Source organism: Talaromyces proteolyticus (assembly GCF_021365285.1).
Source record: "Talaromyces proteolyticus strain PMI_201 chromosome Unknown BGW36scaffold_12, whole genome shotgun sequence".
Taxonomy (NCBI): Eukaryota; Fungi; Ascomycota; class Eurotiomycetes; order Eurotiales; family Trichocomaceae; genus Talaromyces; species Talaromyces proteolyticus.
In genome coordinates, this window is record NW_025764288.1 from 23,371 (window position 1) to 45,204 (window position 21,834).

Below are 21,834 nucleotides of genomic sequence, written 5' to 3' on the forward strand. Positions count from 1 at the left end.
ATACGTCGAGATTGTTAACGGAGGTTAGCAACAGCCATTAGTACTCCAACCACTTCTTCTATTCATAGCGTCATTCAAGCCCAATGTGATAGTTCTGGGTCCGGCTGCATTGACATTCCCATTGGCGCCGTATCCTTTGACGCCACTTCTCCGATCATTGAGATCGTATTTGCCGGATTCAATATTTCGATAAATCCTCTCTGCGACTTCTAGGAAGGCTCGCTCAACGCCGTCACCGGATTTGGCACTGGTTTCTATATAGCCCATCACATTATTGAGTCTGCACCATTCCTCTGCCTCCCGCCTTGTGACTTGGGGTTGACTATTTCCATCCTGCGCATTGGAGTCACCAGCCACGAGATCACTTTTATTTCCAACCAAGACAACAACGATGCCGTCATCGGCAATCTGCCGCAAATCCTGGAGCCACTGCGTGACAGAGGCAAAGGTAGACGGGCGTGTAATGTCGAATACTAAAAGGGCACCGGAAGCTCCTCGGAAGTAGGAACGTGTGATGGATTTGTATGTCTCCTGGCCAGCGGTGTCCCATAGTGATAACTTCATTTTCTTCTGTTCCTGGGGTTTCGGTGCCTTTCGTGGTGGACTTGGCAAGCCTCCAATATCCCTTTCCTGCTTCGTAGTATCATCCTGTAAAGGCGGACGAGAGGCTGACGACGCGTTATCTAGGACAATGCCCAGGTCATCAGAGGCTGGGGGTCCAACAGGAACAATGCGAGAGCCAAACTCGACACCGATGGTCACGTCATGAGCGGGAGAAAATCGGCCTTCGCAAAGACGAATCGTGAGCTAGGAGGAACATCGATGGTCAGTTCTCCATTGTAACTGTAGACTCTCGCGAGCCTCGTATATGGGACTGGAATAGGATAAGCTTACGCTGGATTTGCCTGTGCCGGAATCACCGATGCAGACGAGTTTGGCAATGTAATCCCATGGCAGAGACATTAAGATGGCGCTCGGGTCTGTGGAAGGCGTGGAATGGTAGATGGAGCTAGATTGCCGAGACCAGTTTGTCCATGAATCGCGGCACAACAGGATGCCTCAGTGCATCGTTGAGTGTGGTTGAGCTGCGATTGGTTGGATGGACACGATTGTTCGTCAGAGGAAACACAACCGGGTCACTTCCCCGAGCCTAAATAAGTGACAGGCAGAGAAGCTGCGAAACAAGGAAAACGGTCGTTTCAGATGGTCGTCACTTCAGATGCACGCGGGCTTGGAACAGGCACATGAGGTCGAGAGTACTTGGCACGTGAAAGAAAGCAACTACGACGTGTGGTTCCCATTCCGCATATACGTATATATACTGTAGGTCTATGAGCTATTACGCATTGGCCCAACCTCGATGAATGGTTAAGCAGTCAATCAATCAAATAAAACTACATAGATAGATATATAGATGAGTCTGCCTCTTCTAGACTACGGGCATATATACATCCACGATTCTAACAGCTGGTCCTGGCCGGCGTAGAGCGGATGGTCACGCATGCAGATAGCGCCGTAATATCTTAACAATTAAGAGCCTCAGGCAGGAGGACCTCCTGCCTTGGCGGTTAGGCATCGGCCCGGAACAACGATAAGGACTGTGGTAGCTACGTGCCGTGTACGGTATAGGTATAGTAACTACCAAAGTATTAGTGGGCCACATGACGCATGTCATTCTTCGCTACTCTTTACCGCCTGAGAGCATCAGACTCCGTTGTTTAAACCCGAACAGCGGTTCAGCATCCTGTCCTGCTCTGCTCGCTCTTCATAAAGCAGGCATGCTTTATTCCCTCGCACTCCCTGACAACTAACCCTACAGAGCTTTTCTCGTTTCTATCTCTACACCTCAGCGGCTCCACCGCTATCGTATCAACGACCTCTTATCTCGACAATCACAAAGTAGAATATCGGGGCCTCTTGGCTGGACCATGTTTTCTGAGTGTATGTAGGATGATTCCACACCTGCTGTGCCGTTTCTCACGAAGCCTTTAGATGCATCCCGGTTCCTAGCCCAGTCCCAGTCACGACTCGCCAGTCAACCCGAAGGCAGTAACCGCACACGTGGGGATGGTAATAGGCGGCCGCAGTCCAATTTCTCAAGATACAACGCCTCTCGCAGCTTCTTGAATCGAAACGACAACCCATACAATGCTACTACATCCCAGACATCCCATTTCCCATTTGCATCTCGGTCATTCGCACAACAGGCCCCTCTTTTCCATAGTGTCACCGACGAATTCCGTGAAGAAGATGACGAGCATGAACATGAGCGGGAGATCGCAGATTACTATGCGCTTCAGAGGTCACGCCGACATTTTGGCAACAGTCACCTCGAGGAATCTTCCGAGCTCGATGATGACGAGGAAGACACTTCTCAGCATGACGGCTTGAGGCATACCTCTTCAGCAGGAAATGGAATCAGAAGCTCGTGGAGAGAAGATGCGATGGGCACTAAGAAGCGTACAACTAGATTTCCACCTACAGCAGAAATTGACGAAATTGACGAGCGGAGCGAGGATCACGAAGATTCCCCAGGAAAAGGAAAAATGGTGGACGTCGGGCTTGACGCTCCAACAAGAGATAAAATGGGTGCCTTGTCCAACAGTGCTTCTGACTTTATCAGCAATGATGTTCCAGTCCAGCAATTTCGTAAACAGCCTGACGTTTTAAGCGACTATATGGGAGATCAATCGACATTCATTCCAGAAACTGATAGGCAGGCACTGCTCCAAACGTCGGGACATCCAAGCTCTGAAGGGTCGTCAATTCCCCTCTCCATGGCGCAGGCAGAGCCAGAGATTCCTTCAAATGATGCTTTCTGGGGACATCTCTTTATTTTATCGCTGACTGGGTTGTTTGCCACAGCATTTTTAGTGTACTTGCACACGGCTCTACCTCCGGATGGTAAATGGAAACTGGGTGACACAATTTACACAACAATCCACAAGTCCTACTTCCTACTTGGCATTTACACGATGGTTTCCATATTCGTGTCTCTGCTCTGGCTTGCTCTACTTCGCGCCTACGTGCGGTTCCTTGTCTATACAATGATCATCGCTGTCCCGACGATCCTATATTCTTTCTCTCTATATCCATTTATTTCGAGCTTCAGTGGCTTCTGGAAAGGCCAGAGTCTTCAGGATAAAATGATGCGTTGGGGTTCCGTCATACCCTTTATATTATCCACTCTTTGGATTTACGCGGTCGTTCGTAATCGTCACGCTACTGGGAAGGCAATCAGCATCCTGGAGTTTGCATGTCGAGTACTGGCTGTGAATCCAGCACTCCTTGCCCTTGGACTGTTCACTCTAGGAATCACTGTAACGTGGACTTGGCTCTGGATGATAATGTTCACTCGAGTCTTTCTCGCTGGACACGTTGCTTCCAATTCTTTTGTCATCAGTGTCAGCAGCTGGTGGCTAGGTATCTATTTCGTTTTGGTTTACCTATGGTCTCTCGGTATCATCTCTGGCATCCAACGATGTGTGACAGCAGCGACAGTGAGCCAGTGGTACTTCCATCGTCTAACACAGCCAAACCCTACTTCTACCCAAGTTGTGAAAGCTGCAATAACTCACGCTTTCACAACACTCTTTGGCTCGATCTCTCTATCTTCCCTACTTGCACTTCTTCTCAGGCTTCCAATCATAGTCCTCCCAAGGCGCATTTCATCTATCATCACTTTATTTGCCTATTCACTTATTCCGACCCCTGTGGCGGCTCTTGTTAACCCGTTGGCTTTGACTTATGCCGCTATTCATTCTCAGCCTCTGGCCCAATCAGCCCGTGGGCTCACACAGCTAGCGGTATTTTCGACGTTTACTACATCTACATTGTACCCACCATCTATTTCCCGCGATCCTGGTGACAAGTCTTCCTTACTTCCATATCGACTATCAAGACTGATTTTACATGCCTGCCGATTTGCCATGTCTTTAGCCCTTGGATTTGGCGGGTGGGTCACCACGGCTCGCAGTCTCGATGTGATAGGGAACAACACATTTCGAGGTAGCTTGTACGCATACGTTATTGGATTAATAGCGTCTGCTATCGGCTGGGGTGTTTTAGGTGCGATGGAGAACGTTCTTGCTTCCGTCGTTGATGCTGCAATTGTGTGCTGGGCTAGTGAAGTGGGCAACTCTGAGCGCGAAGCCAGATACTGTCGCGAGGCAGAGTGGTTGTTCAGAGATACTGCGAACTCTACTGCTGTCAGCCATTGGAGCCGAGTTTGAGCCTTTTTTTTGGGGTTTTATCTGCATCGGTAGGTGCGTGGGTAAATCATAGCGACAATCGGATTTAGTTTCCATTCAGAAATATACTTATTCAGCATCTCATAAACAAATGGACTCGGGTATTGTATTTGCAAATTATACCCAGTTAGTCATTAACACCTTTTCATCTAGTAATTCAGAGCTTTTAAATATAGCACAATATATGACAAAGATCTTACCATTATAGTAGATGTTATGTAGCATCGAATGAGTCCTGGATAGGCATGATTATCAAAACAAAATTATGGTTAGCCACATGTGCACAGCAACTTGGGAGTGATCCTGGAAACATCTAAATCTGATAATATTGAAAATTACTCCACAGAAAATTAATGAGTGGGATAGACCATCTTTGAAATATCTCATGTGTAATAATTACTAAGTAAACTATTTTGTAACAAAGACACACGAGAATCAGATAAGAACAGTAATTTCAGTAAGTTACTTGAAAAGGCCAGCCCATTCCACAAACAAGAATAGAAAAAATAAAGAAGAAACAAACGATACATGGCCAAATCCAATCCCAAAGGGGACCTGCGCTAGTCATAGTGGTATCATGAAATGTCATAAAACGAAATATTAGAAAGTAAGAAGGAAATTAGATGCGAGAAACGGGGGGAAAGAAATAAGAAGGTTAAAAATAGTCATTATGAAGGCTTGCAAAGGAAAATATAGGGTTCCAGAAGTCACCAGTTCCAAATTTACAACTTCAAGCGAGCTTCGAATTTCAGCCCTTCTTTCCTACACCATTCGTCTAGAAGAGTCACACCGAACCGCACAGTTTCCATAGGTGTAATTGTTCGTCCGAAGGGGAGGAAAAAATCACCGGCATAATTTCCCGGTTTGAAATTATTCTGTCCACGTTCTGAATAATTTCGGGACCGCTTTTCCCATGTTTCAGGAAACGTATTCGCAAGGATATCGTCTGAAAGCTCCTGACTCCCTTCTAGCCAGAGCCGATTAGCTTCCTTGAAATTTTCCGGAAGCCGATGTTTGAGTTCAAAGAACTCTTTCTTATGAGTCCTGTTCTTGTCTGAAGCAAAAGTATTCTCGTCACTTCCAGGGGTAGGCACCGGGCTGTGTTCACCAGGGATAGCACAGACAGCAAGTCGTTCCAGGTCCAATGAGTGGATAGTATCGTGAGATACAGCACCAAGAAGAAGACAAAGACCACGAAGATGTGGATACACATTGGTAGTCTTTCTAACCACACGCCAATAGGCAATGATAGATCGCCAATTTTCAGAGCCACCAACTTGCCGGGTTAAAACCTTATAACGATCGTCTGCAATAAATGCAACAATGAAACAAAGTATTGCTTCAATGGCAGATGCTGCAGCTAGTTTCCCATCTGGGGCAGTTATCCCATCGCTAGTTGCCCTGCTTCGTGAATAACGGTCAGCGATATGTTTTAGCTCTCGGCCCATACCAGCATGTTTCTGGAATTCCTCTCGCCAAGATCGTCGGTCGTCGTCTCGTAGGTTCGTCTGAGAATCTCCGTGGGCCGAAGGCGTCCTGACAATCTTTTCTGCGTTGCTATTAGGGGCTTTGGCAGATGAGCCGAGAGGAGTTTGTACTTCAGCCTCCCCAGAGTCTGCACGGCGTTGATGGTTGTTACGGCTGTCTTTTATAGGTGTTGAATATATTGTTTTGGAAGCCGATGATTGTTGATGTGATGATGATTTGACAGAGGTAGTGCTAGGAACGTTAGTTCTCTCTAAAGCTGAGACTTTAGAAGTGCTGGACACATTTTCTGTATGGCCTTGACTTGGTTCCTCATCGTACTGGCGCCTTTGGCCCTTTTCTCGTTGCTTATTATCAGGCCTTCGTAGTTCTGCATCATCTCCAGAATGAGACTCCCTGGGGGGTTTCAAAGGTAGGTAGTCTGTGGGTTTACGTTTCCCCTCAAACTTGAGCAACGCTTCAACCCGTCTTCTGTTGCCCCGTCCGTATCTAAGTCTGACGATGAGTTTCTTAGGCTTCGTAGTTTCTGCGGTGCCGAAGTCACTCCGTTTCAGTTTCACTATTTTCGATGGTGATTTCTCACTATGTAGAGAAGTTGCGTCGACGTCTGTATCTCGGTGCGTCGAGTTAGTTCTAGAAGAACTTATATTCGAGTTTTTACTCTGGGATTCCTTATGAAGGGGTTTGGTAGATATCGGCTTAGAATCTAGAGGCGGCTTGCTCTGAACCCCATCCCTGGATGTATTAGAAACATTTGAAAGGTCCCTTTTATGATCTGGGCGTTTGGATACTGGTGCATCGTCCTCTATTCGGGCCAGCTCTTCCTCCAATAGAGGAGGTAAGGTCGGAGACAGGAGTGCGGGAAGTCGTGGGCTAGACGATGTGGGTGGAAGGGTGGGAGAAAGTAGAGCAGGTATTTTTTTGCCGCTGCCTTGTGCTTTAAAAGACACATCTTCATGGCTCTGAGACACTCGCATACGTTTTGGAGCTGGTGCATCTTCTTCACGCTCAAGTGATCTCCCAGATGAACGTTTAGAACGATTATCTTGTCTTGAGTTGTCTGCAAGAGAATCAGGAGCTTTGAAGTCCTTTGCTGTGCCTACAGGAGGGGCTCTAGAGCGGCCTTGTTTCGCATCATCCTTAGATATTTTCGGAGTGCCACTTGACGGCTTCTTGACCGATTCACCCTCGGCTCGTGTTTTATAGTCGCTCAAGCTGATTTTCTTTTTGGTTACGCCATTTTTAGGTGTATTAGATGCGCTAGAAGTGGTTGGAGGCTTATCACCATTCTTTGCCATGTTATCTCCGTCAGGATCGGACCAGTCTCCAACAGCAACGAGTAAAGAATCCGTGTCGTGATGCATCAAAAAAGTCATGTATTGAAGCTGTTGTTCGTCTGCTGCAAATGGACCCTTCTTCCCCACTGCCCAATTGTTGACAAACCGACTCCCAAGGCGGAATGGGATGTCTGTTGGAACAGTGAGGAGGTATGGCGAAGCAGGAAGCACGCGGTCTTTCAATTCAGTAAGTCGGATATTAACGGATTCGAGTTCAGAGGGTACGATATTTTCGTTTGCGGATCCACGGTTTTCGGTATAGTGATAGGACGACCGATCTGGTGGATTCGCGGACATCGCCAGAAAGTACCAACAGGATAAGTTTGCTGGATGTTGATAGGTTACGTGCGCTTGTTCGCCGTTTCCTACTTAATTTGACATGACCCGATTCGTCGCGTTGGCGTTGTATCTCCAGGTGATATGCGTCTGAAGAATCGCGATTTTGAATAGAGTAATATATAGGTATTGCGATACGAGCACGGCGTAGCGACAAGCGTTCGTTGATACCTATGCTGTTCAGAACAGCGCATCGTATGGAAAGACGATTCGAAGGGATTTGCTGGTCTGCGACAGCCTTTAGATGACAATGGGATGGACTGCCTCGAGTATTCGGTATTCGCCTGAACAATCAATGTCGTCCGTGGCCTCGGGGAGGCAATAGATGAGAGTTAGAAGAAGACAAAGGCAATGAGGGACGAGAAACAGCCGAATGCGCTTTATTAGCAGCGAGGCAGAAAGCCCTTTGTTTTCCTCCAGCTAAAGAAGAGCGCAGAAGGCTAGACACAGCCGAGAACGAGAGACCGTTGTTGCCATGGATAGGCGGCTGTTGACGGTGATCGGAAGCTGATACTCTTCTCCACGCGAACGGAGTTCAGTGGCACGCGGTCGCGGGAGTCGCAATCAGGACAAAGGGGTCCAGCAAGCCAAATATCGGCGGACTCAAGAGCGCAGCGGAACTGCGAAGTACGGAGCGGTCGATATACGAGGAAGGATAGGTGGATGGGTTGATCAGCGGATGCTTGTTGATTAACCTGACGGCAACTAACTAGTCGACGGCGGCGTGCGGGACCATGTCGGCCTCGCCCTCGACATCCTTCGAGCTAACGCGATAATGCTAAATAAGGCGCATTCAATATTGGGACTAAGAAAATCATCTAGGAGTAAGTATGAAGCCTACCAGAACGCTGATTACTACAGCTTCACTGGTGTTACTACTGCTTAGGCTGTTATATAAATACTGATTTGTGTTGACGGACCATATATATTAATTATTTATTCTTAGTGTAACAATCGCATTGATTTCCTGCATGTCTTTGATGCCAAGCTGATTTGTCTATCAAAGGCGATCCTGCGCCAGGGGTTTAAGGCCACCAGCATCTTCAATTTTGCTTTTATGTCATCATTGATAGCTTATTGTCTAGAATATACAAATTCCAATGGGGCGGAAGAAGATGCAAATCATAAGAGAATATGAAATGGATCCGGCATTACAAAGTGTGTGTTGTGAATAAGAGTGTTCAAAAAAGTCTTGGTGATTGACTTTTCCCCCCAAAACGCCAAAAAGACCAATATGCAAGAAATTAAGTCGTAAACAGAGTGTTTAACATTTCATCGCGAAGTTGCAGTATCACCAAGCTGCCACGTAGTCTCTTGTTTCGTACCTGGAGGAAGGCAGTTTCGAGAGAGGCTTGTTCCCCGAGGGCGGACTGAGCTTGCGCGGTCATCTCCCTTTTTCTCGTCGGCCACAGACGAGGTCTCTATTCGCTCTATGGGTTTAACAGGAGGGAAGGCGTAGCCGTTGGAATCCCATGTCTTAGGGGTAGAGGCCTTGTTCAACGGCAAGATTGTCTCCCGCTTACTGAAGTGATCAGCATTTGCTCGTTGATCTGCAAGGTCATCGTGACTATTCCGGTCATATAGGTACAACCCCAGGAATGTAAGGGAAATCCCGACAGCTTGAGTTGATGTCGTGTGATTTCCAAACCATATGATAGCAACGACGATGACGAAGACGCGCTTGATCAATGATGCTACCGAGTATGAAACCGGAGAGATCATAGATAATAGCACGAATGCTAATATGTTTTGGGCGAAATGAGAAACGCCATTGAAGACGAATTCAAGGAAAAGGGCGCCATGATCTAAAGAGCCTTTCTTTTCAGAAAGTGTGATTGCGCCATTGCTAAGGAAGTCGGATAGCATAGGGTACCCTTCAGCGATGACCCATATAGGGAGCGTAAACAGAAATGCCAAACCTGAGCAGTAATAGAGCAGGTTCAATTTATCCATTTTGCGCCGGCCAACAAAGTTATGTTCGGATTCAGCACGGGCTGCCTCGTTGAAGAGTTTCTTTGAGAATATGTTCTGGGACACAAACACCAGGGCCGCAAGCAAAGCACAGGCGATCCCGAAAAAATTGCTAGAGAATCCTGTCGAGCACGCCAGCATCACGCCCAATGTCAAAGGAATTAAGGATAGATATGTCGCTCGTGCATATTTGATTCTAAAGAAGATGCGGTATGCTAAGACGGTAAATAATGGAGAGAGCCCCTTAATCGTGTGGACCAAAGAAACAGGTATTTGAGATGTTGCCATGGAGCTCAAGATATGACCCAGGAGCTGGAAGATAGCTAAAGGCATTGCTGTCATGATCACTTCACGAGATGGGGGTGCTATGCCATTTCGAAGCGCTGGAATCATCTTCTTCAATGAAGGAATAACAACTGAACAGTAAGCAAGCAACATGCACCATATTGAAACAAAAGCAAACTGTATAATGGTAAGCGTTATCGGTTTTGGGAGTGCATTGAGGATCGATTTGGAAGATGTATTGGTAACGGCCGATGTCATGTACCAGATGAGACATAATCCCTAGGCAGGTTAGCGGCAGTCTTACAGCAATATGAAAATTGGCCAGAAGGGAAGTTCCTCTCACAATAAGCTTGTAGGACACTGGTGCTCGAAGTGCCTCTGCTATTTCGTGAGCATTAGCGCTCATGCTTGAATTCCGCATTCGAATAGTGCTTATTGTTTCGCTAATGCTTTTGCGCGGCCGATGCTTCGAGGCAGCTCTAGGGTCCCATATTACATGGCCCGCGGCCTTGCGGCTTTGCCAAAGATCTTCTGAACCCGAATGTGCGGTGCGCTGGTTGCCATTTGGAGTGGTATCGTACGCTTCATCCACGTATGCAGGGAATTTGTCCATCGGGCTGTTCTGGTCCTGAGGGCCCGGACCTTGCTTATTAACCTGTGGCCAGTTTGGCTGGCGTATGGACGCACGGCGTCCAGTGCCCGTCACTGTGGTGGTGCTCATAACTCTTCTACCGACTTTCGAGCTGCAGGATGACCGACAGGTCGGAACAGGCTTGTGCAAGCAACAAGCCTCGTGAAGATGAGCTGATGACGAGTGTTGGCTTATAGCGAGCGGCTGGTTGATGATGTTACGTTTTCGGACTTGAAGCTAGGCATGGGGAAACCGGGGAACGAGCGTGGAATTGAGTTGAGGATTGCGCGACACAAAGAGCGAGAGATACAAAACTGACGGAGGCGTATTGGACGATGGATTTGATGAGGCGACTGCCAATGTTAATGTGAATATGGTAAAGTGAAACCGGCTGGTAGCGTCGGACTACGGAGTGTACCGCGCCGCCGTATATGGCATCGATTACTCCGGAATCCGCCCTGGTCATGCATCGTGGCGCTAACTTACCATGCCAGGACCTTGCCCCGATTAGGAATAGCCTGGGCGGGTGTTTCAACGCCTGGGGCCTGTGCCGCTCCTGATTGGTCACTGTTTTGCGTCTTTTTGATACACCATCACGTGATCAAAAATTCCTCCACTGCTAATAATAACTGGCAGGCATTCTAGATCATTTGACTGTTCACGTTGATATTTAGCATCTGCACATCAGTGGGAATTTCTTACCTAGAAGGATATCTCTATAATGAAACTATTTTAGAGCATTTCATTCTCTCTATGAGTGAGAGAGAGCTCTGCGTCTGAATATCAACTCTATGTATACTAATCACAACCCTGCGTCTAAAATATGCAGGTCAACTCATTGATATTAGAATATCTGCACACATACAAACCTACAACCCTGCTGTTTGTTTGAATAGACAAGAGGTCTGCTGCTAATAAGCTCCCTGTTAAACAAACTTAACCTGGAAAGCGTCGGTCTACGGACTGCACTGCCTGTTTGCACAGAATAGATGGACTAGAAGAACCTCACAGAAATAGAAAATAGAGCGCACAAGACTCGGTGGCTGTCTGGTTCGCTCTTTCCTGCACAGTGTTGGTCGCTCCTTCTGTTTGTGACAGGCCGCACACCTGTTCCCTTTTGGGCCGTCTCTCTCTTGCCTTTGCCCGCCCACCCTCGCGTTGTTGTGTGAGGAGACCTTCTACCTTCTCTCTCTCTCTCATCTCTACACCTGCTCTAATTTTTCTCTTCATTTTCCTTCCCCCATGCCACCTTCTCCTCTGGTAGTTTTTGCATTCGCTCCTTCTTTCCCCCGCCGATAGTGCGCCTCAGTAGCCTGTTGAATCACTACTTCTCTAGAGATCTACTGCTGCCATCTATTTGTCTTTGATTCCCTTCTACCATAGATACATTCTGGCATTGTCACCATCTTCATCTCGAGGTTATTTTCTTTTTCTACGTTGCTAAGCAATCATTTTCTTCGTCTTCCTCTTTCCCTCGTCTTTTTTGTCGTTCTCGCCGTTGTTGCTGTCTCTCAAAGCATTGATTTACTTGCATCACGTATTGTAGTTTCTTCTGACGAGTTCCTCCAAAACCCTTCCCACCCCCAGAATGTCTTGTTCCTCTGAAGGTGCTACTGAAGAGACTCCCGAAGGCTGTCCTGTCTCTGAACGTGCCTCTGGAACCTCCGAGAACTGGATTGACGCGCATCTATCACCACCTGGACAGGACTTCTTGGTAAGTCCTCCTGATGTGATTGACAGAAACCATTATTGTAAGGAAGTTTCTTTTGTGTGACTGATGATTTCACGTCCAACAGGGAGGCAAACAAATACACTCGTACCATTTGTCTAATCCTCTTATGTCCTCCAAAAGGGGGAATATTCAGCCGAAGCCAAACACAGATCACCAAGAAGTGGCAAGCAAGGTTTGAAAATCAACATAATATCGCTACTGCTAGTGCTAACTTTGAGATGATTATCTAGAGGACGGACCGCACTCCATCTACCGTAGGCCATACAGAGTCTCATATCTCAGGACTGGACAAGATCCTCGCAAAGCTGTCTCCCAAACCCCAATCTAATGCCAAAAAAGCTCCCATGGCCTCTGAAACCAAGGGAAAGCCAGATGATAAGCGTTCATTGCAGTCCGATAGCCAGCAACGAGACTTGCGGTCTGTCAGTAGCCCGCCCCGAACCATCAGCAAAGACCTGGCTTACAGCGAAACATCCTTTCCAAAGCAGGCAGTAAAGTCTTCTATTGCAGCGCCTTTCATGAATAATGCAGAGAGCGTTGGCAACACCAACATTAGTCTCGTCGACACAGCTGAAATGCTTCGCTTGAAGCAGGAGCTCATTGCTGCCAACTCTCGCATTGCCCAGCAGGAGCAAGAACTAGCACAGACTCGCGTCATAAAACATACACTCGATCAGGCCCTTGGACCTCCGTCTGAAGCTGACTTTGGGGGTCGTGAAATTACGGATCACACAATTAGCGGCCTACAGTCTGCTTTCAATGCCTCCGCTAAAGCTTACAATGACAGAACAGACTCCTGGGTTCCGGATGATGCCAAATCAGATATATCCGAATCACTCTCTGCTGGAGCGTACAATAGAAACCGTGGCCTATGGACAGTACCTGCTCAAGCTGCGTTTGGTACTCACCAAGGGAAAGGTTGCCCGGAATCACCTTCAGTAACTCATAGTGCCCTCGTGCAAGACTCTGCTCATCCATGGACAGTCGCCGTCTCAGGAGCAAACATACAGGCAGCAGTGCAGCAGCATCGAGTATTTTCTGGCCCAGCAAATACTGCCCTAGATGGTCGGTACAATGGTGAGCAAAATCCATATTTAAATGGGATTAACTTTGCCCCTCGTCGCTCGATTACGCAAATGAGTCGACCTACAGCCTACTTCCCACCGATGCCGGCCTCTTGGGCGCCATTCAATGGTGGAGCTCCAAACAACATTACAGGGAAGTCCGCATACACCACCCCTTCCATCAATTCTTACCAGCAGGTTGGGCTCTATCAGATCCCTCAGTATCAACCACGTCCTATTGGAACCCCCCTCTCTCCTACAGCAGCAGAATTCACTTCTAATAGCACGCCCGCTGACACATGGACTGGAACAGCTGTAGGTTACGCCCTTTCTTAACGAAACTAGTTGAACTTGCTGATTCAATATAGAGTACCGGAGCAGCTGCAACATATGTGACACCGCTAGAACCAATAAATTATCGCCGTTTGCTTGACAAGAATGTCTCTTGCGACTGGAAGTACATAGTCGATAAGATTGTCTGTAGCAGTGATCAACAGGCGTCCATTTTTCTGCAGCAGAAGCTCAAAGTTGGGACAGTTGAGCAGAAGTATGATATCATAGAAGCCATCGTGAACCAGGCGTATCCTTTGATGATTAACCGCTTTGGGAACTTTTTGGTTCAGCGTTGCTTTGAACACGGGACCCCTGAGCAGGTCATTGCCATAGCCAATGCTATCAAAGGAAACACCTTAAGCCTTAGCATGGATGCATTCGGATGTCACGTCGTTCAGAAAGCCTTTGACTGTGTGCCTGAGGAACACAAGGCTGCGATGGTCCATGAGTTGCTACGACGAATCCCGGAAACAGTAATCCATCGCTATGCTTGCCATGTATGGCAGAAACTATTCGAGTTGCGATGGAATGGAGAGCCCCCGCAGATAATGACGAAGGTTAACGAGTCATTACGAGGCATGTGGCATGAGGTGGCATTGGGTGAGACTGGTAGTTTGGTCGTGCAGAACATATTCGAGAATTGTGTTGAAGATGAGAAGGTGAGTATTCCAGTTTCTGGGAATGAGCTTCATGCTGAAATAGATACTGCGAAGCGCCCCGCGATTGAAGAAGTTCTGGCCAATATCGACCTTCTCTCACACGGTCAATTCGGTAATTGGTGTATCCAACACATCTGCGAGCACGGAGCTACACATGACAAGAACCGTGCAATCGAGCACATCTTACACTGGTCTGCGGATTACAGTATGGATCAGTTCGCTTCCAAGGTTGTCGAAAAGTGTTTGAAGATTGGCGGCCCCGAGTTTCTGGACCGTTATCTGGCAAGAATTTGTACAGGGCGTGCTGACCGACCTCGCATGCCTCTGATTGATAGTGAGAAGTAACCCAATATATGAAAATTCTTCATCTGCTAACGTTACATAGTTTCTGGAGACCAATATGGCAATTATTTGATCCAGTGGATCTTGATCCACGCTGCACCTCATCAGCGTGAGTTGGTTGCTACACATATCAGGTATCGTATAAACTCCCGTTGTATTCAAATTGATGTCTAACGAGTCTTAAGAAAACACATGGTGTCGTTGAGAGGCTCGAAATTTGGTTCTCGTGTGGCTATGCTGTGCTGCAATCCTTCTCACGCAACTCGACCTGGTCCTGGAGCTGGAGTGCAAGCGAACACCAGATATGCAAACTCCAGTGACGATCGCCTGCAGGTATCCAATAGCTCTGGGAATCGTTTCAACCGAAACAACAGCAATTGGGGACCAACCTTTCCTCCATTTCGTTGATCTCAACTTCTTATATTCAAGAGTTATCATCCAGATTTCTGGACTCTTATCAGGGAGCCCATCATGAATATCTTTGGCGGGCAACTTTAACAACACTACCATCAATATCTCTAGACTGTGGTGAGCTCTTGTCAATACCCATTGGAGGGCGTTCGTTAACCATATTATGTTCAGTATCAGAAAGCTTTGCCTTAGATTTTTGTTTCGAGCATTTCGTCAAGTACAGATCACCAATTTAAAGAGTTCAAGCCGGCATATCGAGCGCTTTGGTTTACCATGGCATTGCTCTGTCGTCTTCCTCCTTTATTTACTATTGTATTAGGTGTCTTGATTACGTCAAATGTCCCCTCAACTTCTCTCACTCCATTGGTTCTCTGGGTGACGTCTCCACGAACAACTTTTACACGGTATTTGATTAGCGTTCTGCATTATTGTCGAGTGGACTATGCGCATACTTTTATCATAAGGGCGGAGATTAGCTAATGACATATTCAAATTATCAATGGAAAAAAGAGTTCATTATGTAGAACTCAGGGGCATCTAATGCTAAAGCACACAAATTGTAGACAAATGGCGAATTTCATCGACTTTCTTGCAGGGCTAGAGATGCGTTATCGTCACTGTTTTCTACCTCTGTCTTCTCCCAAGGCTTACGCCTTCGGGCCACTTTGCTCGGTTTTTCGTGACCCGATAAGACTGTGTCAGGTATATCCTCAATACCAGGTATTGGCTGGCCAGTTGTAATGAGCTCGACGATATGAGAAAATGACGATGGGTAGGCTGGTTCGGCATCAGCTTTGCCCGCGCTGCTCGATGTTGATGGTGCCGTTGTACTATTTGGCGATTGACTTGATTTCTGGGTTGTGGCCTCTTCAGCTGGCTGCTGAGGAGCCGAAGTAGAGGATCTGGTTAAGCTATTATTTGCTTCAACCCAGCTCTTATACGCGGAAAAATCGACCGGCGGGCTAATCTGATTTTTTCTAGAAAGAGATGTGTTAAAAAATAGTTGCTGAGTGTGCTGTGTGATTCGAAGCCAACCTGGAAATATAAAAGCACTTTGCTTGTAAAACAACGTCATCCTCTCTAATAAGTTCAGCATCCAACGCAGGAGTTTCTGGATGGCCTAGGATTGCACCTAAGCCTTTGCAGAAATCCGAGTCCGACTCAAAATCATATGATGCGATTAACTCATAGAGTTTTGTAGGTGCCTCGGTGTTTGTTGTTGTATTCGGGAACGAAGTGGTAGACATTGTGAAGATGGCTCAGTCACATCATAGATAGTAATTATGTGTGTGGATAACTCCAGCCATTGAATTCAACGGCCGCCAGGGTCTGGTCCTGCTGAAAACAAGTGATTATCAAGAAGGAAATTGTTGAAGCTTGATGCGGGGAACCCGATATCTATGCCGCGGTTTCTATAATAGTGGGGTTCTGTTTGACGCTATGTTACATACTATCACGTCTCCTAGGCCTTAGCTATCCACCAGGTGATTGAGAATGCTAGAACTGTCATATTTTGCTTAAGAAGCATCATTATATTATTTCTATATACTGCAGTCTGCAAAATTATTTCCCAGAGACGTTCCCTACAAAGATCAACCGAGAAAATATGCAAGAAGCTTTTCCTTAAAAGCGACTTAACATTTTGACAGTATTTCTAACCGCCTCTGTGAGATCGAACTGATAAATTGTTGCTTTGGCATCCAGGGCAGTTGTGGACAATCTCGTGAGCGAAAAGATCGCAGTCTATGCAAAAGTGATTTTTGCAAGCCGAGCATTCATAGCGGCTGCTGACACTCATTCCTTTTGTTTGTTTCTCCGAAGTTTCCCATTGACCCGGAGGAGGCACCGGTGGAAAAGTGATACCGCAGGAATAGCAATTTGAACTATGTAATGCTCGCTTCCATGGGACTTCGACCCAGTTGATAAGGGGGAATAAGTGATGATACGAACGAGCTAGATGTGTCGAGAGAATTAATGTTAAGCCGCATGCAGGGCATTCTGCTGGAAGACCGCAGACTTTGCTCCCACATCGCGAGCATAAATATCCACCACATGATGGTTTGGAGTGACAGGCGCACAATGACGGGAAAGATTCTACCGTTCGAGACGGAAAACCCATCATCAAAAGCGCATTGCTGGATTGCTTGTATGAGTAGGTTGCCGGAGGAATAGTGACTTCCATCATTAGTTCTCGGAAGTGTTGCTCGTTCAGAGCAACACCATATACTGTATCATCACCGCCGTTCGTTTTGGCACAGAGCTCGCGGCAGATTGCGACTTGTGCGGCCAAGCCAACAATACTGACACGAATCTGGTCTGCGACAAGGGATTTCAATGTTTGGTGTATGTCACCCGGGTCAGATGAGAGAAGCGACCCGAAGATAATTAGAACTTCGCGAGTGCCATGACTAGGTGTGTGGCTGTAAGTGCGTAAGCTGGGTAGATCGCATGCAAGATGCAAACAGAGTAAACTCACAAAAGAGCACCCCGGGCCATTTCCAATGCATTCTGAAGACTGGGAAGCCCTTTCGGGTCGGATAACCGTAAGGCTTGGAGAGCAGTGATGTGATCGGTGGGATTTCCGCTCATGTCACTTATCCGCACGGCCAACCCATCCTTCATGCCGAGAAGTCCGAGTTGGGATATAGGATTTTGCTCGAAGAACTCTATGACGAAGTCTTGGGCATATCGCAAAGCTAGAAGATAACGGGTGGGGCGAAGGTCTTTCTCTGACATAGATTGGGAGAGGTCGAGAACCAGGATCAGATGGCGGATGATTCCTCGCTGTAACGGGGTAGTGTCTCGAAGTAGTCTAGAGGATACATGTTAGCACCAGAACTTCTCAGTCTTGTCCTAGACCTGCGCTTGGTTTACCTTTTCCTTTTTCCAGCCTCTAACAAACCCTCGACTGTCGAGCTGATGGTGCCGTCGGCGCCTTCCACCACCGATTCCCACGTCCTAGATACCTCCCATTCAGCGCCGCCATGCTGTTTCCTTCGGCGCGGACGAGCCGAGGCAGAGACAATGTGAGCGTCGACATCATCCTCATCCTCTGAAATAGATCCAATATAGTCTTCATCGGAATCAACCATATTGTTTGTTGTCAAGCTAGGATAGCGATGTTGGGTCCAATCCGTCGCTCATGCGGAATTTCGGAGCTCCAGGCCCGCGTCAAGCTTGGGCAGAGTTTTCAACCAGCGTACTAATCATATGCCTTGCTTATAGCATAAGGAATAGTAAAAGGAGTGGATGTGTGCCGCCAACAGGCGCACTCGCAGTAGTGAATTTGGTCTAGAGAAATGTGGTGGAGCATTGCATGGAATAAGAATAGCTAACCTTGATTGCTTCTTGCCTGTGGAGTGCACATTACGCCCCGCGAGCTGTCTGCCGCCCGCCCACCAATCCGCTTCATACTTTTGGACCCCTCGAGAAGGCTCGTTCAAAATTTATTGTCATCTCTCCAGACCATCTCATTAATCTGACCCGCTCATTATGGCGTCTGGAGATCGGGATATACTGCCAGACGTGTAGGTTCTCATAAGGTTAGCTTGAGTATCTACTTGCACGGTAATGACTATTTCTATAGGCTAAAACCAAAACATTATGATCTTTCACTTTTTGATCTGGAGCTTGGTGGCTCCTGGAGCTACAGAGGGACCGTGAAAATTGAGACCAGCATTGTGAGGCCTACCCAGGAGATTGTACTAAACGCCAACGACATAACTGTTCAGGAAGCACGAGTACTGGCGGATAATGGTCTGTCTAGACCCTAGACTAACGTTCCGAACTAAGTATCAAATGTCACTAACGTTGACATAATATAGGTTCATCTTTAATAAAAGCTTCTGATATATCATGGGACAAGAAATCGGAAAGAGTCACGTTGTCCTTCGACAAGGAATTGGCTAGCGGAGATGTTGTATTGAAGATTGATTTCGCGGCCACTATGAACGATCAAATGGTAGGGTTCTATCGTTCCAAGTATAAGTCGGCTGGAGTGCCATCTCCAGACACCCCCAAAGTGGACGAATTCCATTACATGCTGAGCACGCAGTTTCAAGCTTGCGATGCTCGAAGGGCCTTTCCATGCCTTGATGAACCAAACCTCAAGGCCACTTTCGATTTTGAAATTGAAATTCCTAACGGTCTGGTGGCCTTGGGAAACATGCCCGTCAAATCTGAGCGAGCAGGAAACATTCCGGGTAGGAAAGTTGTATCCTTTGAGCGCTCACCAATTATGAGCACCTATGTCAGTAGTTTCTGGTCAATTATGCTGTATAGTGCTAATCATAAACGAACTGTAGCTTTTGGCTTGGGCAATTGGTGATTTCGAATATGTCGAGGCATTGACACAGCGCAAGTATAACGGGTCTAGTATCCCTATTCGCCTATACACCACTAGAGGCCTTAAAGACCAGGCACATTATGCCTTAGAGTGCGCTCATAGAACCGTGGACTACTTTTCGGAGCTGTTTGGTATTGATTATCCTCTCCCAAAATCTGACCTTTTGGCCGTCCATGAATTTGTCTGTTTACCCTCCGTTCTTCATTATTATGAATTTCTACTGACACGCCTACTTAGACGGCCGGGGCGATGGAGAACTGGGGCCTGATCACCTATCGCACGACTTCAGTCTTGTTCGACGAGGGAAGTTCGGATGAGCGATATAAGAACTATATCGCTTATGTAGTCGCACATGGTAAGCTAAATCCCGAGAATGTCTTTTAACGACCCTTTGGATAAGGCTTTACAGCTCAAATCTAATCAGAAATATAGAATTGGCCCATCAATGGTTTGGCAATCTTGTTACAATGGATTGGTGGAATGATCTTTGGTTGAATGAAGGGTTTGCAACGTGGGTTGGGTGGTTCGCAGTGGATCACTTTTACCCAGGTGATTTTTGCAAAGCCTTGCTTGAAACTCTGGACTAATTTGTTGGATCTAGGATGGAATGTTTGGTCCCAGTTTGTGGTAATTAACACCCGAGTTATGATGGCCAGTTTTGATTCTGATAATTCTTTAGGCTGAAAGTGTGCAAGAAGCGTTCAAACTCGACTCGCTACGCGCATCTCATCCAATTGAGGTTCCTGTGAAGAATGCTATCGAAGTTGATCAGTTATTTGATCGTATCAGTTACGAGAAGGGTAGTTCTATTATTAGAATGCTTAGCAGCTACCTTGGTCAGGAGACGTTTCTTCGTGGAGTTTCAGACTACCTGAAGAAGCATGCATATGGTGAGCTCTCATGCGGACTTTAGTAGAGCATGGAAGCTGATACTTGGGTAGGAAATGCCACCACCGATGATCTATGGTCTGCACTTAGTAAAGCATCTAATCAGGATATCAATGCCTTCATGGTAAGTCTCAGACCTAAAAAATCTACTTCCCGTACTCAACACATATATAGGATCCGTGGGTCCGCAAAATTGGGTTTCCAGTTGTCACCATCGCTGGGGATACAGGTCAAATTACCGTGCGGCAGAGTCGATTCCTTTCCTCTGGCGATGTCAAGGCAGAAGAAGACCAAACCATTTGGTGGATTCCTCTTAACATAAAAACCGAGCAGAAACCATCCAACTCTATGCCCCAAGCTCTCACCGAAAGGTCGAACGTGGTGCGAGGCATTGACGATAGCTTTTACAAGGTGAACAAAGATCAATGTGGCTTCTACAGGACGAATTACCCACCAGATCGCCTGGCAAAACTGGGCGAGTCTCTTCATTTGCTTAGCATGGAAGATAAAATTGGTCTTATTGGAGATGCTTCTGCACTTGCGATTTCCGGTGAGGGAACCACGGCCGCGCTACTAGCATTGCTCGAAGGATTCACTCAAGAAACTAGCTATCGGTAGGTTTTGTAAGCTTGATATTACGCATGGTATGCTGACCGTTCTACAGGGTATGGTCGCAAATATCATCGTCGCTAGCCAATTTACGATCTGTATTTGCATCAAACGAAATCATAGCAGCCGGCCTGAAAAAGTTTACATTGAAGCTGGTGACCCCGTCCATTAAGAAAATTAGATGGGACGTCGATCCCAAGGAAGACTTCTTGACTGGGCAACTCCGGAGATTGCTTATTTCTTTGGCGGGAAGTGCCGGACACGAAGAGTAAGGACTTCCTACATCCTTTCAACCACTATGCTCAAGTCAGTTTAGAACTATTACCGAAGGAAAACGGATATTCCACTTGTGGGCTTGTGGCAAAGATCCTAACGCGATTCACCCGACCCTGCGACTTGTTATATTCTCTCTTAACATTGAAGAAGGCGGCCGTGTAGAATTTGACAAGATCAAAAACACATTCCTCCAGACAGAGGCGGCGGACGCAAAAGAGATCTGTCTTAGCTCATTAGGGCGCACAAAAGACTCGGAATTAGTGGGTGAATATTTGGACCTGATTTTCTCGGACCACGTTGCTATTCAAGATATCCACAGTGGTGCTGCATCTTTGGCGTCGAATTCTCAACACCGCTATTTATTGTGGGAGTACATGAAGACTAATTGGGACAGTGTGGTGGTCAAAATATCGTCAAACAATGTGGTGTTTGAGCGATTCTTGCGTTTAGGGCTGGCCAAACTGGCGGACGGGGCCGCTGCCAGAGACATCGAGGCGTTCTTCCAGGACAAAGATACCGGGGGCTATGATCGGTCCCTGGTGGTAGTACTGGATAGCATCCGTGCTGATGCTCGCTACAAGACGCGAGACGAGCAGTCGGTGGTAGAATGGCTGCAAGCACATGGCTATGCATAGAATACATAGGCGGGCGAGGGAGTAGAGCAAGATATATACAAAATTCAACACAGTCAACACAATCAACACAATCAGCACAATCAGCACAAATCAACACAACATCAACTGATCATAAATGTAATGTAAATGACCATGTAGAGAGCAACGATTAAAGATAGTTAAAGATCATGGGAGCGACAGGCGTGGTAGTGGCGGGTCCTGCAGGTGGTGGCTACGCAGCGGCGCCAAACCCAGTTGGGCCAAGC

The 21,834-nt window shown here is 47.0% G+C and overlaps 8 protein-coding genes across 8 annotated transcripts; 3 read left to right on the forward strand and 5 right to left on the reverse strand.

Moving 5' to 3' along the window:
- Positions 1–24: 24 nt before the first annotated feature.
- On the reverse strand, positions 25–963 carry BGW36DRAFT_363447 (P-loop containing nucleoside triphosphate hydrolase protein; the record flags this gene model as incomplete). The annotated part of the gene is made up of 2 exons (XM_046214465.1): positions 25–807; positions 895–963. The coding sequence occupies 2 exons, from the start codon at positions 961–963 to the stop codon at positions 25–27; spliced, it is 852 nt and encodes a 283-aa protein (XP_046067193.1).
- A 721-nt stretch (positions 964–1,684) lies between these two features.
- BGW36DRAFT_348843 (uncharacterized protein) lies at positions 1,685–4,535 on the forward strand. Its single transcript, XM_046213275.1, has 2 exons — positions 1,685–1,941; positions 1,993–4,535. The coding sequence occupies exons 1-2, from the start codon at positions 1,929–1,931 to the stop codon at positions 4,230–4,232; spliced, it is 2,253 nt and encodes a 750-aa protein (XP_046067194.1). The 5' UTR covers positions 1,685–1,928; the 3' UTR covers positions 4,233–4,535.
- A 437-nt stretch (positions 4,536–4,972) lies between these two features.
- BGW36DRAFT_305218 (uncharacterized protein) lies at positions 4,973–7,369 on the reverse strand (the record flags this gene model as incomplete). Its single annotated transcript, XM_046212050.1, has 1 exon — positions 4,973–7,369. The coding sequence occupies one exon, from the start codon at positions 7,367–7,369 to the stop codon at positions 4,973–4,975; it is 2,397 nt and encodes a 798-aa protein (XP_046067195.1).
- Positions 7,370–8,318: 949 nt separating this feature from the next.
- Positions 8,319–10,743, reverse strand: BGW36DRAFT_387682 (putative ER to Golgi transport protein). Its single transcript, XM_046217146.1, has 2 exons — positions 10,008–10,743; positions 8,319–9,943 (listed from the first exon to the last, which is right to left on the reverse strand). The coding sequence occupies exons 1-2, from the start codon at positions 10,383–10,385 to the stop codon at positions 8,681–8,683; spliced, it is 1,641 nt and encodes a 546-aa protein (XP_046067196.1). The 5' UTR covers positions 10,386–10,743; the 3' UTR covers positions 8,319–8,680.
- Positions 10,744–12,133: 1,390 nt separating this feature from the next.
- On the forward strand, positions 12,134–14,833 carry BGW36DRAFT_400462 (Pumilio-family RNA binding repeat domain protein; the record flags this gene model as incomplete). Its single annotated transcript, XM_046218632.1, has 7 exons — positions 12,134–12,199; positions 12,297–13,221; positions 13,246–13,406; positions 13,460–14,083; positions 14,138–14,417; positions 14,469–14,559; positions 14,611–14,833. 7 exons carry the CDS (start codon positions 12,134–12,136, stop codon positions 14,831–14,833), a joined length of 2,370 nt encoding a protein of 789 aa, XP_046067197.1.
- Positions 14,834–15,413: 580 nt separating this feature from the next.
- Positions 15,414–16,083, reverse strand: BGW36DRAFT_305735 (uncharacterized protein; the record flags this gene model as incomplete). The annotated part of the gene is made up of 2 exons (XM_046212096.1): positions 15,414–15,813; positions 15,872–16,083. 2 exons carry the CDS (start codon positions 16,081–16,083, stop codon positions 15,414–15,416), a joined length of 612 nt encoding a protein of 203 aa, XP_046067198.1.
- Positions 16,084–16,293: 210 nt separating this feature from the next.
- On the reverse strand, positions 16,294–18,147 carry BGW36DRAFT_327260 (putative RNA polymerase TFIIH complex subunit Ssl1). Its single transcript, XM_046212749.1, has 3 exons — positions 17,711–18,147; positions 17,313–17,648; positions 16,294–17,256 (listed from the first exon to the last, which is right to left on the reverse strand). The coding sequence occupies exons 1-3, from the start codon at positions 17,926–17,928 to the stop codon at positions 16,491–16,493; spliced, it is 1,320 nt and encodes a 439-aa protein (XP_046067199.1). The 5' UTR covers positions 17,929–18,147; the 3' UTR covers positions 16,294–16,490.
- Positions 18,146–21,736, forward strand: BGW36DRAFT_387686 (peptidase family M1-domain-containing protein). Its single transcript, XM_046217147.1, has 12 exons — positions 18,146–18,363; positions 18,423–18,592; positions 18,661–19,085; positions 19,141–19,362; positions 19,419–19,536; positions 19,614–19,730; positions 19,783–19,808; positions 19,861–20,071; positions 20,123–20,193; positions 20,244–20,683; positions 20,734–20,946; positions 20,995–21,736. The coding sequence occupies exons 1-12, from the start codon at positions 18,329–18,331 to the stop codon at positions 21,587–21,589; spliced, it is 2,643 nt and encodes an 880-aa protein (XP_046067200.1). The 5' UTR covers positions 18,146–18,328; the 3' UTR covers positions 21,590–21,736.
- Positions 21,737–21,834: the final 98 nt, after the last annotated feature.